At 37.6% G+C, this 18,665-nt stretch overlaps 1 protein-coding gene across 3 annotated transcripts in view; it reads left to right on the top strand.

The window, feature by feature from the left end:
• Nucleotides 1-16,128: 16,128 nt before the first annotated feature.
• The window catches only part of sptbn2 (spectrin, beta, non-erythrocytic 2), a 59,430-nt gene continuing 56,893 nt past the window's right edge, over nucleotides 16,129-18,665 (top strand). For 2 of the 3 annotated variants that reach the window (XM_073839616.1, XM_073839618.1), the window contains exon 1: nucleotides 16,129-16,285. In XM_073839616.1, the coding sequence (XP_073695717.1) occupies nucleotides 16,129-16,285 (157 nt within the window). Of the gene's footprint in view, nucleotides 16,290-18,665 lie in introns of all 3 variants that reach the window. The other variant, XM_073839617.1, reaches the window with a different exon arrangement.

Here is an 18,665-nt window from a genome sequence, read left to right as displayed (position 1 = left end):
AACAAGGCACCCATGAACTATTACTATAAAAAAGCTAGGGATGCACCGAATCCAGATTTTTGGGGTTCGGCCGAATACCGAATCCACTGTTTAAGATTCGGCCGAATCCGAAACCGAATACCGAATCCTACTCGCATCCTTAATTACACGTTTTTAGCTGTGACTGTCCAGCTGCCGTACCTGAAGTTGCTGCATTTTGGCTGCTGTCTGTAGATTCCTTCATGCAAAACTCGTATTCTTTTGGATGTTTTAGGGGCTGTTCACATGTAGCGTCTTTTGCGCGCTCAAATTCGTTATTTTAAATGTAGATGCGCGGCTTGCGCGCGCATAATGGAAGCGACGCGGTCGCGACGCGCACGCGATGCGAAGCGCTCGTTTTTTCCAGGCGCGTCCGCGCCGCATCGAGATAAAAACATCTCAACTTTTCAGAATGCAGCAAGCGCTCCGCAGCTTGGAGCTAGAGCGCAGGCTATGGAGCGCAGCTGATGGTTGCTTAGAAACGGCAGACGCTTCCGGAGCGCAAGCGCCCGAGCGCTTTGTTGACAAGGAAGAAAGCAGCGCGCCTAGCGTTTTCCACGCGTTTTTAGGCGCGACATGTGAACGGCCCCTTAGACGCAAATGTTTTAACATCGGCGATATGTTGTGTACTGCTTAGGGTCCTTGCCACCACGAGACAAATTGGCATTGCAAATTGAACATAAAGCTCGACTTGAATCGCCTTCTTTTGGTTGAAAGTACTGCCAAACAAAACTTTTTTTGCTTACGAGTTCCATTTTCAGATTCTTACAGCCTACTACATTCGAACGGGTCCTATGTAGCCTAAACACCTTCACGTAATCAACGGCCGTGTGACGTCGTAGTGCAAGTCTAGGGTTCGGTTTCGGTGGAAAATAAATCTAAGGTTCGGCCGAAACCGAACCCCGTCAAAAAGCCCAGGATTCGGCCGAATCCGAATCCGAATCCTGGATTCGGTGCATCCCTAAAAAAAGCACAGCTGTGGACCATTCAGGTAACAACACAGTATTAAGAATCTTTTTATGAAATATTAAGTAAACTTTTGAACGGGATCATTTTTATAAATTCGACTGTTATTTTCTCTTGTGGACTATATGTGAACGTCTTCTATGTGAAATATTTTATTCAGGTCAGTACTAAAAAATAAATAACCTGCATTTTGTATGTTCCTTTTTATTTTGGTAAAATAAATAACATTTTGCAGATTCTGCAAGGTGTATGTAAACTTTGGACTTCAACTGTATATGTCTGGTGTAACAAGGTCTCTGACAAAGACTTTCTTTAAATGCTTTTAAATTGTCTTATTGGCAAATCGGTTTTGAAAATACTGACAACCATAAAAATGCTTAATATCGGTGCTGATAATCAGCCAGGCTGGTAATTGGTCAACCCCTAGTTTGTCCACTTTTTAACTTTTTTTTTTTTTTATAACAAAAGAAAGAAAAATAAGAAAAAAAAAATATTAAAAAGGATATGCACAAGCAAACAAAGTACTTTCGCAGAAGTAGAAAATAGGCATATATTGTGCAGTATTCTTTATATAATACAGTCTCAAGGGTCAGACACACAGCCTCAGAATGTCCTTTTCATCATCATACAGACACAGCACGAATTATATATTATGACTCTGTACTTCATTGAGAATTGTTAATCCCAAAATGTTGTTGTCTCAAGATCCATTATTCTGTGGAACAAACAAGACATTTCGAAAAATGTCCGTTTGTCTTCTGTGTTCTACAGAAGAAAGTATGTCATACAGATTTGGAACGAAACAAGGTTGAGTAAATATTGACATTTTTTTCATTTTGGGTGTTTTTCAGGACTATTTAACCGGCATCTCTTCTATTGTTAGGAGCAACAATTCAAGCAGTATCATTTTTTTTTCTATAGCTAATTTCAATGTTTATTTATAGTTAATACTATACTATTATAAATAATGTTGTAATGCCCAAAACCATCTTAATCTACTATATTTAAATTAAGTTGCTCTGAAAATGGCCACTTATGTTTGGAGAGGGCTGGAATTGTGTGAGGTTTAGCACAGTGCTCTGATCAGATGTTGGCACAGACATCAGCAGGATGAAACCATCTCATCTGCTCTTGATTTACCTGCTCAGGCAGCAGGAGGAATTTGTCTGTGTCTTGTGTGTTAATACTCTTGTCCTAACAGGGTCAGTGTGTGTGTGTGTGTGTGTGTGTGTGTGTGTGAGGCAGACTAATCTTATTACAGCACTTCTGAGTCTGCATATACGTGATGTGTTTTTGTGTTATGCTGGCTCTCGTCTTACTAACTCTGAGTACATGTTCAAAGGTGAGAAAGAGGTGGTAGAGATTTCTTATCCCTGTAGTAGAAACATCTTATTATTGTGACAGATTGGAAAATTAAATAAGTTTTACTTCCATATCTTTCCATATCACATTTTTTTTATTTTGTTGCTCTACATACACATGCATTAACATGAATTAACGTGACGTGAATTTTCTTTTCAGCATCTTGCGTCATCAGTGCTGTGTAAAATATATTACAACTTTTAAAACTAATTTTGTGATACTTACGCATTAATTTTTCCCTATGCAGCTGTCTTTGAATTCAAGATGATGTCTGGTATGAACAGCTCCTTGCTTTTTCTTTTCTGCCTCTTTTCGCTAAGTGTGGTTTGGCATGAAGTGTTGCCAAGAGTAGCAGCTAGGACTAAATTAAATGATTGAAGAAGTCTGGCATGTGTAAAGAGTGGTCTGTTGTTTTGTGAGAAGATCATGACAGTTATGACATTTTCACCAAAATGAGATCAAAATTGTTAATAATAAACATATGCAAGGATGAACCATTCACAGCAAGATCAGTATCATTATTATGGAATATGCAAAGAGGTTGGAAGTAGTAATTAAATTCAAAAACTAAAAAAGATAAATAAATAAATGGAAAACATTAAATTAATGTGTTAATACTGCTGTGTGTGATCATTTGATGTAAGTTTTAGTTTTAGAGTGTAAATGGCATAGTATCAGTACAAAATTGAAATTTCAATCCTAAATTTGACAGCATAACAGTAATAAACAACCTTAAAGGATTAATTCAATTCCAGAATAAACATTTCCTGATAATTTACTCACCCCTGTTGCATCCAAAATTTGTATGCATTTTCTTTCTTCAGTCGAAAAGAAATTAAGGGTTTTGAGGAAAACATTCCAGGATTTTTCGCCATATAGTGGACTTTAATGGTGGCCAATGGGTTGAAGGTCCAAACTGCAGTTTCAGTGCAGCGTCAAAGGGCCATACATGATCCCAGCTGAGGAATAAGGGTCTTATCTAGCAAAACGATTGTCATTTTCTAAAAAAAAAAATTACAATTTATGTACGTTTTAACCACAAATACTCAACCTCAAGTTTTATGTAATCGTGCACGTGTGACGTAGACGGAAGTACCGACCCAGTGTTTACAAAGCAAGTCAAAAGGTGACACAACAATGTCGGATGATTTTGAAGTTGGAGGAGAAAATGAGATGGAGATTTTCGCCTTAAGCCGGGCTCACACTGTGATTTATTTGTTTATTTTTTTTGGTTGTTTTGTTTTTTTAGGATTGTACTTGTCAGACTGTACGATTTTGCTGATCATGTCACACTGTGGGATCTCAGTTATTATTAATGTCAGGCTGTATGACAGTCAAGACGTGTTAAAAACGGGTGCGCACAAGAAAACTTGTCCGTAGTTTTACATCATCAACCTATAATAGGGCTGCTCGATTTTGGCAAAAATCAGAATCACGATTATTTTGGTCGATATTGTAATCATGATTATTTAACACAATTATGACTGGGTCCAAAACTTTATATTAGTGATTAATTTAAAGTAGGGCTGTCAAATGATTAAAATTTTTAATCAGATTAATCAGACTTTTCAGTGGATTAATCATGATTAATCACTATTTGCAAGGACACCTGAATCCTAACCTTTTTTTTTTCTGAAATGCATACCAAAATATAAATAACAGGACACAGATACATAATTTTCACATTTTCTTATTATGCCAGGGGCCCGCATCGGGCCTGTTTTAGGCTACTCCTTATTTTTTATATTTTAGACATCCGTCAATTATGTCGCGCTGGTGGAAACAACACAAGACTTTCGCTTCGACAACGGCTCGGATGGCGCAACTGGAAGAGATCCGCGTTCAATCGCACGCAGTAGGCTGAAACTTGCCACAAAATACCGGCAAAAATAAATAATAAATGTGTCGGGGAAAGAGTAAAGACATATCTGAATTATTTATTAATAAAGTGTATTCAATGTGAGTCAATGTCGCAAAGATCCTGCAATCTCATTTTTGGACGCGCCTTGAGAGAGAAATTTATCGTTAAGGATTACATATTAAACAAGTTTTTGTTTTCGATTTGTTTTATTTCGTTAAGTAATAATTTAAAACTTTCTATAGATATGTTTATCATGTCTGTGAGGCATGCATTTAGCTTTATTTTTGTTAAGCACTCCTGTTCAAGAACGAGACGACAGAAAGCGCATCATTTTTGTTTTCTTTATTTTATAAAAACACTGCAACGTTTTTTGGTGTATTACTTTTTCCTTTGTGAGCAAAAATGACGGATAATTTTAAATAGCTTCCACTGAAAAAATGCAAATGATTGAGCTGGTGCCTCGATGACCTGCAAAGCGGCTTTATGTATCTTCCACTCTCCACTCTGTCACTGTGTCAGTCACCGCTCTTTCGAGAATGAACCCAGCATAACTATGCAGATGTAATTCCCAAAACATAAGAAAAACGAAAGTTTCATACAAATTCTGAATGGATTATGGCATGGAAAGTGCAAAGCGCGCTCCCTTTATTATCACTAAAAGCGCCACAAATCTTAGTTCATAGAGATCTCACAACGTTCCGTTATAATCAATAAAGCTTTCTAAACTACACAATGAATCTTTTATTTACATCGCGTCTACACTTAGTCAGGAGATGAACAACTCTGGATTGTTTGCCAGATCTTCAATTGGTTTGCTTTCGTTTGAGGGTATATAGCACTGTCTACCCCAGTAGAACGGGCCTAAGCTTGGCTAACCACTCCAGTTGCAGAGGGGCTGTCGCCCATGCTTGTACTTGTTAACTGTATACCATCATCATTCTTTTTATATTTGAATCCGTCCATAGGCTCACCTTGCTCCATCTCGCCTCTAGCTCACGAACCACTTTCCTGACAAATAATTCGTCACACTGCGCATGCGTGAAATGCGTTAAAAAAATTGACGTAATTAACAACAACAAAATAATTAACGCCGTTAACGCGTTATTTTTGACAGCCCTAATTTAAAGATAAAATAAAACAGAAAAAAGATACAAAAAAAAACTGTTTGAAAAAAAAATACTGCATACTTTTATGCAAGTTTAACAATACTACAGAAATTGAATGTAATTATTTGAACGTATAGTTAAACATGCTTTGTTTCTTATTAAAACTACAAAAATCCTTCATTCAAGAGCAGAAAGTGATTTTTCTCTTTGTATTTTTAAGTTTTATTAAGCACAGAGACGGCAGAAGGAATATTATTTGTTGCTTTGTCACACGGATCCAATATACTGTTACACACGTATTTTCATTCTTAACCATTTCTGATCATTTAAGACATAACTGAGAAGGGTTTACATGAATAATCACCAAGCGCCTCATTTTGAAATATTTTTGTGTGTATTTGACCGTTTAGGTTTACACCTTGAGATAAAAGATAACTTTACACGTCCGTGTTCTGCTCCGTCTCTAAACACGCATACACAGAACAGCGCAGGTTTTTATTTTATGTGCTATTAAAAACACGACTTCAAAGAAAAATGAATAAATCAAGCACGTCCCGTTTTATGAAAGTCACGTTACATTATATTGCTGATTTGCATGTGAAATTAGGCTTTTATGGAGGAGCGAAATCGCACCACTGGTAAGGGGGCGGAATGGGGCAAAATAATAGTTTCATTTTGATTAGAAATCGCATTTTCATGATCGTTTGAAGCAGAATTCGAAATCAAAACCAAATTTCGATTAATTGCACAGCCCTAACCTATAAAAGTTCAGTGACTGCTAGGGGTGTAACGATATGCCTAGGTCACGATACGGTACGTATCCCGATATTGGGTTCACGATACGATACGCATCACGATATTTTGAACAAAAATTAAAACATGAATCTGAAAATCAAACAACAGATTTATATTAAAAAAAAATTTCAATAGCTTTCTTAGTTTTACATACAAGGTCACATTTTAAGGTTTAATAAAAACCTTCTGTATTAAAATTAACAACTGATAAGGTCTGTCTGTCACTGAATTTTTTTTTAAATTTAACATGATAGTGATAAAATTGTCAAGATGTCAAATTCTTTAAACCTGCTAGCGATGCAAGATTCCATGTGTGTGCGAAACAGAGTCCTACCCGACAGGTGAACCGCTATAACTGACGTAACGGTGGAATAATATTTATCTGTCAGGTGCAGTGTGGGTGACAGGCACGGGTATTTGCTCTTTGGACTCATTCCGGTACACGCTGACGCTGCTCTCAAACGGTCCCGTGCCTGTGTTTGCGCTCTGTCTGAAGACCGTTTAAAAGCCATTTCACATGGGACGCGTCAAGACAAGCGGTGGAATCTCTGCGCGGCTGCCGCTTTCTCTCATAGTGAAAGTGTTTTGCGGTCGAGCTGGTGTTCGCGACGCGGTCTCGGGGTAAAAGTATTGCAAACAACAAGGTCTCATTTTACTTTACAAAAACAAAATAAATGAAACGTAATGAAAATACTATATGTGTTATTTGCTATTTGTCATTTTATGGGACAATGACTAGCGTGGTTTTCATGTCAGACACAGTTTACTATGACATTTTACACATAATTGTATTTTTACTGCGCAGGCTATAATACACGCATTTTCTGGATTTTTTTTTCTTTATTAATAGCCTTTCTCCGTATTTTATGGATCATACAGCTCCGTATTTTATGGATCATGTTGCCATATTGCTGACTTAAATGAGGAGGGAGGGTCCGCAATCTCTGGGTTGGTTGCCATGTTTCCTCACGTTCTTCTTCAACTAGCTCAACTTTTGCAGGCAGGCGTCACATGATTGGAAAGGTAGTCACGGGGGGTGCGTCGCGATTCTCCCTTATTACACCGCGACACAGGATCGTGGATCTGAGTGTCGCGATTTCTGTTTCATATCGCGTATCGTTACAGCCTTAGTGACTGCTACTAATGAAAAGTATACAAATGGCGGCAATACCAGCGTATTTAAGAAGAATAGTGTAAGCACCACTACACACCCACATGAAAACAGCGATGCAACCAGTGTTTTATCATAGCAAAGGCAACATATCAGATGAAGTTCGTGAGAGGAGGACATGAGCGCTGGAAATGATGTGGATAGCAGAAACCTCTAGGATGAATTCTGATCATGGCGACACTTTGACATTCGTCGTAGATGTCGCACTGCAGAACTGTGCGCCAAATCTTCTGACACTGCCAGAATTTCGTCTGAGGTAAAATTTAATCACAACAGCCATGGCCTAATGGTTAGAGAGTCGGACTTGTAACCCAATATTTTTTTTAGTTATCCACCTTTTCGTCAATGCAGAAGTAAGCCTATGGGTGAGACTTCCAGTTTCTTGTCCGCTATAAGGAAATAACGAGAAGAATAACAACATGCAGTAAAGGGTAATTAAACCCATTGGCTACCATTGAAGTCCACTATATGGAGAAAAACCCTGGAACGTTTTTTTCTTTTCAAAAACCTTAATTTCTTTTCGACTGAAGAAAGAAAGACATGAACATCCTGGATGACATGGGGTAAGTAAATTAACAGGAAATTTTAATTCTGGAAGTGTACTAATCCTTTAAGGGTTTGCCTACATTCTGTATTTATTTGTTGTTGACTTGGAAAGGAAAATATATTTTCCACAACACAAGACTGTGTTGTTTAGCTGTTTTGGAGTCATGCTAGAATGCTAGGTTTTATCTGGTGTTGTTGTGTGGATTGTGGAAATGGGGTGTTAACCGATCAGTTTTATTGAATAACTCAGATCACACATTAGAGTGCTGACAAACTAAAACCAGAATTGCATAACAGGGTCTGTGTAAAACACACAAGTGTGTTTCATTTTCTTTCACCTTATGTTGGAAAAAGATTTTCCAAATTGTGCACATGCTTGATTGTGGTGTGCTGGAGTGTGGGTGGGTGGAGGAAGGGAATGGTGATGTGCATGTGAGTAGGAGTGAAACAAATGATTTTTTTTTAGTCTCTCCTCTCACATACATTCAGTCAGTATAACGATCATGTACTCTAGCAGTACTCTAATCAATTACAAAAGATAGAGGACGTAAACAGGAATAAAATACAGGCCATTTCTGTGGCAGTGGGTTGCCAATGTTAAAGTCCATCAAGAGGAGGACAACAGAAGATGTACACACACACACACACACACACACACACACACACATAATGCCCAGGAGGCATATGGTCTCTTATTCGATCTCTTTTATTAAAAGGGTGCAGCCGAAAACAGATCAGCCAGCTGAGACACAGAGAAAGGAAAGTCAGAGTAATGAGGGTGAAGCTATGAAGACATGATTTTCCACTGAAAAATAAAGGCCACGAGTTGTTGCTCTTAGGTCCAGTTGTGTGTGAACATGTGGTTTAAAAAGAAAAAAGAATAATATCAAGTTTAATTAGAATGTTGTAAGTAAGTTGTTATGATATAACACAAGCTCCAGACTCCAAAATGGTGACAGTTGCAACAAAAAAATTAGTAGCCATTGACAACAGACAAGAAATCTTCATCAGATTTCATCTGGTGAGTAGGCGTTAGTTAATTATATCTTTAGAGATGAACAAGAGTTTCCTGTGCTTCTATTCAGAAGCTTTCTATTGCGTCGCCCTCTCTGCACACAACAACGAACATCTGATTCGCAATTGAATGACTCCTGACTCAATGAATCAATCTCAAACTCAGGAGTCAATTCTAATTTGAATGTCATTCAAGTAGGCAGCATTTTTACGCTGAATAAAAGCACAAATGAAAAGGCAGAAATGGGTGAATGGGAAGAAAACAAGCCCTAACAACACCCCTGCTTATGTAACGTAATTAAAAATGGTGATAAATAGCCGTATTACTTTTGTTTTTAATTCAGCCTAAAAAAGAGCATTTGAAATGCTCTGCGTGGACTTGGAAATGTTGGTGTGTGCTTTTACGTCTATATACGACTGTTATATCCCTGTATTGGTGCCAGTTATATTCTACAGGGCTCTTATGATAATATTTTATAATAGACAGTCAATTGCAAAAATGAGGACAGCACAGATGAATAGGTGTTAATACGCATCTGAAAAGATAGATGTGCTGACAGAGGCCTAAGTGTGTGTGTCGTATGTAGTCTGGACCCTACAGGCATACTTTGCACATGAAGAGCAGTCACACACACACACACACACACACACACACACACACACACACACACACACACACACACTTGCCCCTAAAACTTTATTGATTTCCTCTCCTTCTTTTGTCTTCTTGTCTAATAGCAGAAATCAAACAGCCAATTAGAAATGACCAAGCCTGAGCATCTGTCTGTCTCTAAGAGTTTGTGTTAGCCTTGTTTCATTTTATGTGTATAATGAAGTGAAATGACCTTTAAAATGAAATTCATAGTTGCAGATACTTTTAAATTAGGTGCACATAAATTAAAATAATTAAATGCTGGAGTTGCAAGCTATTGCAAATAGTTTTTTAGAAATATAATAGGTGTACTCATTATCTGTCTGAATTTAGTTTAGATTACTGATCAGATTCCTGATGTGGTCTAATGTCAGAATATTGATATATTGATTACTTGTGTAATGGAGTCACTGATGGGCATTCTCTATGCACAGCATAAAGACCCAAATGATCAATAATTGAAGAATATAAGAATATAAATTTGATCAAAGGTAGTTGTGTTTGTGAGTTGTTTTTGATTGCAACGATTGACTGTGTGTTTGTATGTTTTCAAGCTCACTGATTTTAGTGCCACTTAAAGGATTAGTTCACTTTCAGAATAAAAATTTCCTGATAATTTACTCACACCCATTTCGTCCAAGATGTTCATGTCTGTCTTTCTTCAGTTTCTTAAGAATTAAGTTTTTTGAGGAAAACATTCCAGGATTTTTCTCCATATTATGGACTTCCTATGCTTCCCAATGAGTTGAAGGTCCAAATTGCAGTTTTAATGAGGTTTCAAAGGGCTCTACATGTCTTATGTAACACAACGACGTTCAACCCATTGGGCACCATTGAAGTTCACTATGTGGAGAAAAATCCTGAAATGTTTTTCTCAAAAACCTTAATTTCTTTTTGACTGAAGAAAGACAGACATGACAATCTTTGACCACATAAGGGTGAGTAAATCACCAGGAACTTTTTATCCTGGAGTTAACTGATCCTTCAATGTGTAAAAGGCATGAGATGCTGGACTGAGGTGGTTCATTGGCTTTTTAGGACACTGTTAGTGTCTATTTGTTTGTTTCTTTTATTCATTTTCTACCTACTTATCCCCTTCTATTCTTCACACACACAAAGTGTCATGGGCTGGAATGCCCCCCAGCCCCACCCAACCAAATTGGGATTATTGTGAGTGATTTTAACACCCCTTAGCACCCTTCAGGCAGCTTTTTGAAGATGAACACTAGAGCAGGTTAAAGAGATTTGGGAGGAGGGACCCTGTTTTGTCTGGAATGGCCGCACCTGAGTCCCTGTTCTCAAGGGAGTTTTTCTGTGTGTGTGTATGTGTGTGTGTTTGGGTATATGCATGCAAAGAATATGATAATTAGACATAGTACAAACACATGGTAGACTGACCTGCTATTGATGTCCTGGGACACGGGACTGTGTCTATGGTTACCTCATCATGAGGATCTTGATATGGTACAGGCTTGCTGCTTTTGTCCTTTTTGGATCTTGGCAGTGTAAATCACCTTAAATTTTCATTGTATGAAAAATGCATTCATGCTTGGACATTCTGCCTAACACCTAATTATGTGCTTTACAAAACAAGTAAAATTATACAGTTTCAGAAAGGTGGGATTAAAATGTTCATTTTTTGACTGATCTATTGCTTAAGTTTCTATTTACATGAGGATGAATGCTTTATTTGAGCTAAAGGCAGACAACAGAGAAAAGAAAGTGTTGTTGTTTTTATTCCTGAGGGATTTGCCATATGCTAAGATATGATAACTGAGACTGTATTATGATTAAAAAAGTAAGGTTGTTAGTCATAAATTAGCTCATAGTTTTTGAGTCAAGATACTGAAACATCTCATACATTTAGTGCGACTGACTGCAAGTTCTGAAACAGAAGAACATATGAAACCTTGTTTCATTGAAGCGTGGTGATATAAAGCATCTGTCACTGGTGTTATGAAACCGCTGCTGAATCAAAATGTTGATTTTAGGAACATGCCTGATAGATATTTGACAGAAGAGATGTGTGTATGTTGTGTCAGTAACGGAGGCGCTAAAGGAGTGTGTGGGTGTAATCCAGTATAACTGCTCTATGTCCAGTCTCTATTTTCAGCACTTCCTTAATCTACACACTAATGGGATTGGAAACAGCCCTTCTTCTCTCTTTGTTTGGGTTGAGATCCCTCCAAAATACGGGTTTATCTCTCTCTGTGTGCCTCGTGCACACAAACTACCACTTAGACACATTCGTTCTGCTATATCACAGAAATACACCTGTTTTCAGTCTTCTCAGACCAGATAATGATGCAACAAACACACATTCTATTTCTATCTATATGTCTATTAATTTCATACAATTTAAGTTGAAGTTTTTTAGATATATTATCTTAGAGTCTCTATTTTTGAGTTATGTTTCTGCAGCTAGACCTGAACAAACAGGAAATTATTTGTGATAATTTCAGTTTTATTAAAAGGATAGTTCACCTGAAAATGAAATTTCTGTCATTAATTACTCACTTTCACGTCGATCCAAACCCGTAAGACCTTCGTTCATCTTCTGAACACAAATTAAGATATTTTTGATGAAATTTGAGAGCTTTCTGACCCTGCACATCAACGAAACTACCAACTGTGCAAATACGTTTAAGGCCCAGAAAACTAAGGAGAAAAAGCGCTCTTGTAGCTTCATAAAATTACCGTTTAGATGTCACATGGAGTATTTTACATTTTCTGGGCCTTGAATGTGGTAGTTTGCTGAACATTCCCCCATCAAATCAACATTCATGAAAAAAATCCCAATCATAAACTTGAGGAAAACCAATAAAGCCATGCCAAAGAGCATCTGCCTTTTCACTTGAGGCATTTCATTTCAAAGTGTTGTTGCTAGCAGTTTTGTCTATATTCCATTCCAGCTGTTCAAGTAAATGCATGAAACCAGGTCTATAAATTCTAATTTAATTCAAGTTTATTTGTATAGCGCTTTTCACAATGCAAATCGTTTCAAAGCAGCTATACAAAAAAAAAAAAAAAAAAAATGTAGGCTACTACAATATATTTAGTAGCTTATTAGTGGTGACTACTGTATGTTAAGTCGATGTACATATGGTATAAATATTAAAAACAGTAATGTGTAATCAAAAACAGATGATGAACACTAATAGTAATGATTATGTGTTGCAATCAAACTTGTAGAAAAATTATGTAGTGCTGTATGTTGTTTCAAGGCTGGCATCATTGGCGGTCCTCTGGGGGGTTGGCATCATCTCTTCTTCTGAATCCAGGCTGAATCTTCTTCTTCAGGCTGTCTATGTCAGTGGCTGTAATATACTGTAAATCTCTGTCCCTCATAAGGTCATCAGTGAACCCGAATTTCACCATCATGAGCACCTGGGGTTCCTTTGTTTGCATGTCCCTGAAAGACCCTGTGTATCCTCTAGAGTCCATTCCCCCACCCTTCCTGCTCTCTTTATGACTGATGGAGCTGTCGGTTAGGTGATGCTCAGGGTGAGGCGAATGGATTAAAGCTGGACCCTGCTGAGAGAGATCGGACACATAGACACATGCTCACTCACACTGATATGAGAACTACACAAGCTGTTCCCTACCACATGAACGAAAACACAGGCTTATATGCCTCCCCTAATCTAGGCCACCAAACCGATCACCATATAGCCATGCACACAGACCTCTATGGTTTGTGAGGCACATTACCATTCCAAAACCTACTGACCTGCCTTCCTGTCTGCCACTGACATAGACAGCTGCCTTCTAAGGTAGATGAAATGACTGATTTGGAAATGCTCTACATGGTGAGCATAAAAAGACGTCTCACAAATAGCACAGAAGTGAACAGGATACTGTAACTTAATTGTTCAGAATTGGTGTTAGCATGTTGCTAAGCTACAAATGGGTTTGAAGCCATGAATGTCCTTTGAAGTAACACTAATGCGTTGAATTTTCTAAACCAAGGTTTATCATAGTGTTAAAATCTCTTTTAATGACACCACCGTTTTCTCAGCCAGACAAAAATGGTTGATCTTAAATGTAATTGGTCCACTTTTAATCAGCCTGTGTGTTTTTGTTTCTCTTGCCCATCAAAAGGGTATAGGGTTTAGAAGTTTTCTGACTGGACTTGGTGGTTCATTATTTTATATGCATACCATCTTAGTGTCCTTGAGTGCAGGTATATGTTTCAGTGTGAAACAGAGAAAAAAGAACATTGTGTGAGGGATACACATTTTACCTGATCTCTGTGTCTCTCTTCTGGCCCTAGAGGGTTGTAATGCTGTGAAATATTTATGGGATAAACTTTGTCCTACAGGCAATTCTCTTTTTCCTTCCAGAATCTCTGGATACTAAGAACTCATCTTTCTGGTGGGATTAGCACCAGGGATTGCTCAGTCAAGGAAGGCACGAGGGATTTCATTTAATCTGTATTTTGGTTTAGGTTTGAATTAATCTTAGTTTATCTGCGTGTGTTAACTATTTCTTCCTGTGCTGAGAATATTTTATTTTATTTTATTTTTTTTGCTTTTTTTTCCTTGATGGAAAAAGTTTGTTGCATTGTAATAATATTTTGTTCTGCCATAAATCTTGAGCAGACCTTAAAGGATAAGTTCACTTTCAGAATAAAATTTTCCCTGATAATTTACTCACCCCTACGTCATCCAAAATGTTGATGTCTTTCTTTCATTAGTCGCAAATAAATTAAGGTTTTTGTGGAAAAAATTCCAGGATTTTTCTCCATATAGTGGACTTCAGTGGGAGCCTGCAGGTTGAAGGTCCAAATGCACCTTAAAAGGGCTCTACACGATCCCAGACGAGGTCCTGTCTAGCAAAAGGATCTGTCATTTTCTAAAAAAAATAAAAAATTATATATTTTTTAATAGGGCTGCACGATTAATCGAACGATGTTGTGAGGCGCGTTTAGTCAATGAAGCCGGTACTTTGATTAGTAGTAAATCCCCATCACGTGCGTTCAGCTGGAGCGGCAATTCAAACACCCCAGCGTAAATCACTGACAAGCCACGCCAAATCGCGCTCAAAATCGAATTCGATTTTCAGCGCGATTTGGCGTGGCTTGTCAGTGATTTAAGGCTGTGTGTATTAACTGCCGCTCCAGCTGAACGCACGTGATGGGGATTTACTACTAATCAAAGTACCGGCTTCATTGACTAAACGCGCCTCACAACATTGTTCGATTAATCGTTGCAGCCCTACTTTTTAACCACTAATGCTTATGCACTAGCTCTGCGATGCACTTCTAAGACTTCGCGTTGATAAGTCACACACTGTTCTTCATCTGTGTACTCCGGTTCAAAAAGGTAGGGTAGGGCAAAAAACTTTCTCATTATCTCCTCCAACTTTAAAATCATCTGACATAGTTGTTTTACTGCTTTTTTTTTTTTTTGTAGTGAATTCAACTTTGCATGTTCACTTTGTAAACACTGGGTTGGTACTTCCGCCTACATCATGTGTGACCTTTCCAACATAAAAAGGAATGAGTGGGGTCAGGCTGGTGCAAGACAAGCATTTGTGGTTAAAAAGTATGTACATTTGTAGGGTTTTATTTTTAGAAAATGGCAGATTGTTTCGCTAGACAAGACCTTTATTCCTCAGCTGGGATCTTGTAGAGCCCTTTGAAGCTGCATTGAAACTGCAGTTTAGGCCTTTAACCCATTGATCCCCATTAAAGTTTACTATATGGAGAAAAATCCTGGAATGTTTTCTTCCAAAACCGCATTCACTTACATCAGTGAGGGCCAGAATCAGATGCGTCACTTATATCAGTGAGTGCCAGAATGCCATTCATAGTATATCATAAACGGATTTCAATTATAAATGATGTTCATTCCTCATGAAGTTACTGACCAGCTGGCAAAATGTTTTATTTATTCAGCAAAGTATTTTGTTATTTCCATTTGGCACTTGGCACTTGTTAATTTTGGCCCATGTTCTAATATTACTGTGGAAAATGTTCAGAATACTAAATGCGTGCAAATTGCAAGACAGCTAATGGGCCCAGTCTGTGCTGTACCAGGTTAGACTAACTTCATCTGCTTACAGTCTGTTACTGAGGCATCATTTCTACCACTAGTACTCTTTTAAAGGGATAGTTCACCCAAAAATTTAAATTCTGTTATTTATCGCTCACCCTCATGTCATTCCAAACCCGTAAGATCTTCGTTCGTCTTCTGAACACAAATTACAATTTTTTGTTTAAGAAATCTGATCGCTTTTCTGACCCTGAAGCTGAGATTTCATCAAAAAATATCTTTATTGTGTTCCGAAGATGAACGAAGGTCTTGCGGGTTTGGAACAACATGAGGGTGAGTAATTAATGACAGAATTTTTATTTTTGGGTGAACTATCCCTTTAAATCTGCCTTTAGCAATTTTTTAAGATTTGCTTTATAAAGTATTTGTCACAAATATATTTGATTGAATTTCATACTTTTTTAACACGTTACCAGTATAAAGCACAGAATTATATTAATGTGATGCAGATGTGATGGATATCCTATCTTCCATCTTTCCTTTGTCACATTTTCTGAGACCTCTAATAAAATGAGTTTGTCATCTCCTCATTTTTTTCCTCTCTGATTTCCAGGGCAGCTGTTGAGTTTCCAGCTGAGACCATGAGCACCATCTCACCGACTGATTTTGACAGCGTTGAGATCCAGCAGCAGTACAACGACATCAACAACCGCTGGGACATCGCAGCTGAAACAGAGTGGGATAATGAAAACAGTTCTGCACGTCTGTTCGAACGGTCCCGCATTAAAGCTCTCGCAGGTCAGTTTCATTATTCATTCCAACGTGTGCGAGTCAAGGTTTGGTTTTTGCACCAGTGTGCTTCTAGTTTGTGTTGATCAGTGTTTCTGTGTTTGTTTGCATGCTTGCTTTATCAGCTATTTTTCAACAGGTTGCGTTATATGATTGCGTCCAGTAGAGGGTGGCATAAGGCAACATGTGAAAAAACAAAAGATCACTTGAACCACCTTAATACAAACACCCGCCACACGCTCTTGCAGTGATCTTAGTGAACTGTACGCATGATAATCTATTCCTGTGCAGTTTCAAGTGTGTTTTTTTGTTGAGTATGAAATATGGTTTTACATTGCTTAAAAGGCATTCTATATATAGACGTCAATGCGTAACACAGCAGTTGATGTGTGTGTTAAAGTGCAGTGAGATACCATCTTTTGACAAGCAGTGACTTGATATCCACATTCTTCCAGTGCTATTATTTACCTTGTGGCACTCGTTCACTGTCTCCCAGGGCTTTTCTAATGTCATATTTATGACCCGCTGTATCTCTTTTTTGTTTCTTTTAAAGACTGTGGTTGTCATGTTTTTTAACACGTTTGTCAGGCATATTATCATGGCACATAATTAATCAATCCATACATGTTTTTAAAAGTTGCGTTTAAAGCAGCAGATTTGAACGTCATTGGGTAGTGGAGAGATTCACCAAATGATTCACCGCCTGCATGCAACAGTAAAACAAAATTACAAATTTAACATTTGAAAAAAATATTCTAGTATTAGGTTACATCAAATATCTAATAGTAATAGTAAATTGCAAATTTTATGCTTTTAAAATGCATGTTTGACATTTCTCTCCTTCTCCAGAGAAATGTTTTTCATATTGTAATACAACTAATATAAGCCAATATAACTGTATTTTTTTAGATGAATATTAAATGGCTATTGAGTAAAAGTGATTCAAGTTGACGTGTATGTGTGTTTATAACATTATTATGTAAAAGATGGATTGTTTCAAAGCCAACCGCCTACACGGATATGTGCGCTGGGAATGTAATGGGACTGAGAAGAACCTAACCTTGTCATCAACTCTGTGTGTGTGTGTGTGTGTATGTGTGTGTGTTTGGGACAAAATGGTCCCCAGGAGTTAGCTAAATTTGACAAAACCTCCCTTCAGGGATATCAAGGCTGGGGAAATTCTCAAAGGTAAAATATTTCATGAATAAAGTAATTAATGGCTGGAAAAAGACATGAGTTACATGAGGCTTAATGGAATTGATAGCAACACCTGCTGGTCTATATAATTGAGTTTCACTTGAGAGCAGTTTAATTCTCTTTGTTGTCTTTATGCTTCAAACCCAGCATGTGAAAACCACCATATCAATCAAAATAGACTTTAGGCAAAACGTTCAATCCTGAAAATGCTGGTAGGGGAATGGAAACTGAGAATACTGAGCTAGAATGTGTTTTGAAGCTCTTGAAGGACAGAGGAGAGGAGAGGCGAGGAGGGTCTCAGAGGCCCAGTGCTCATGTCTCTCACACCCATACACACTTAACTTTAGCTGTTCTCAGACATTGCTGTCCTCCTCTTTGTTTCTCTCACGCTCAATGTCTTTTTTCATTACATAAATACACGTATAATAAAACCATTTATTAAAACGAAATGCAAGACGTACTGTACAAACAAAACCACAGTGAACTTTTTTTTTTTCATTTTGGGTGTGATTGAACGAAAGTTTTTGAAAATTAAACCTTCCGTTTCACTATTTATCTTCCAGTTTGATTTGCTTTTACATTGCTAGCAAGTGCTTTTTTGTCAATGCTGTCTGATTTCAGACAACTAAAGGCAAGTAGAGAAAAAAACTTAAAGATTCATAATAAGTACAGTTAAAGGTCGAAAGCTTACATAGACCTTGCAGAAGCTGCTAAATGTTTATTATTTTACCGAAATAAGAGGGATCTCTTTTTTTTATTTAGTACTGACCTGAAGAAGATATTTCACATAAAAGACGTTTACATATAGTCTACAAGAGAAAATAATAGTTGAATTTATAAAAATTACCCCATTCAAAAGTTTACATACACTTGATTCTTAATACTGTGTTGTTACCTAAATGATCCACAACTGTGCTTTTTGTTTAGTTTTGTTTATTAATAGTTGTTCATGAGTCCCTTGTTTGTCCTGAACAGTTAAACTACCTGCAGTTCTTCAGAGAAATCTTTCAGGTCCCACAAATTCTTTGGTTTTTCAGCATTTTTGTAGCCTGGCTAACGCCAGACCACGTTATGACTTCGTCATGATTCGTGGTCTGGGAACCACATGTTCATTTTCTCGTATTTGAGGCGTGGTTTACGAATGCCCAGAGCCGTTTATTGGGCGATACGAATGTCTATCAAAAGCGCCTGT

This window comes from Garra rufa, chromosome 5 (assembly GCF_049309525.1).
Source record: "Garra rufa chromosome 5, GarRuf1.0, whole genome shotgun sequence".
Taxonomy (NCBI): Eukaryota; Metazoa; Chordata; class Actinopteri; order Cypriniformes; family Cyprinidae; genus Garra; species Garra rufa.
This window is presented reverse-complemented; position numbering and strand designations above follow the sequence as displayed.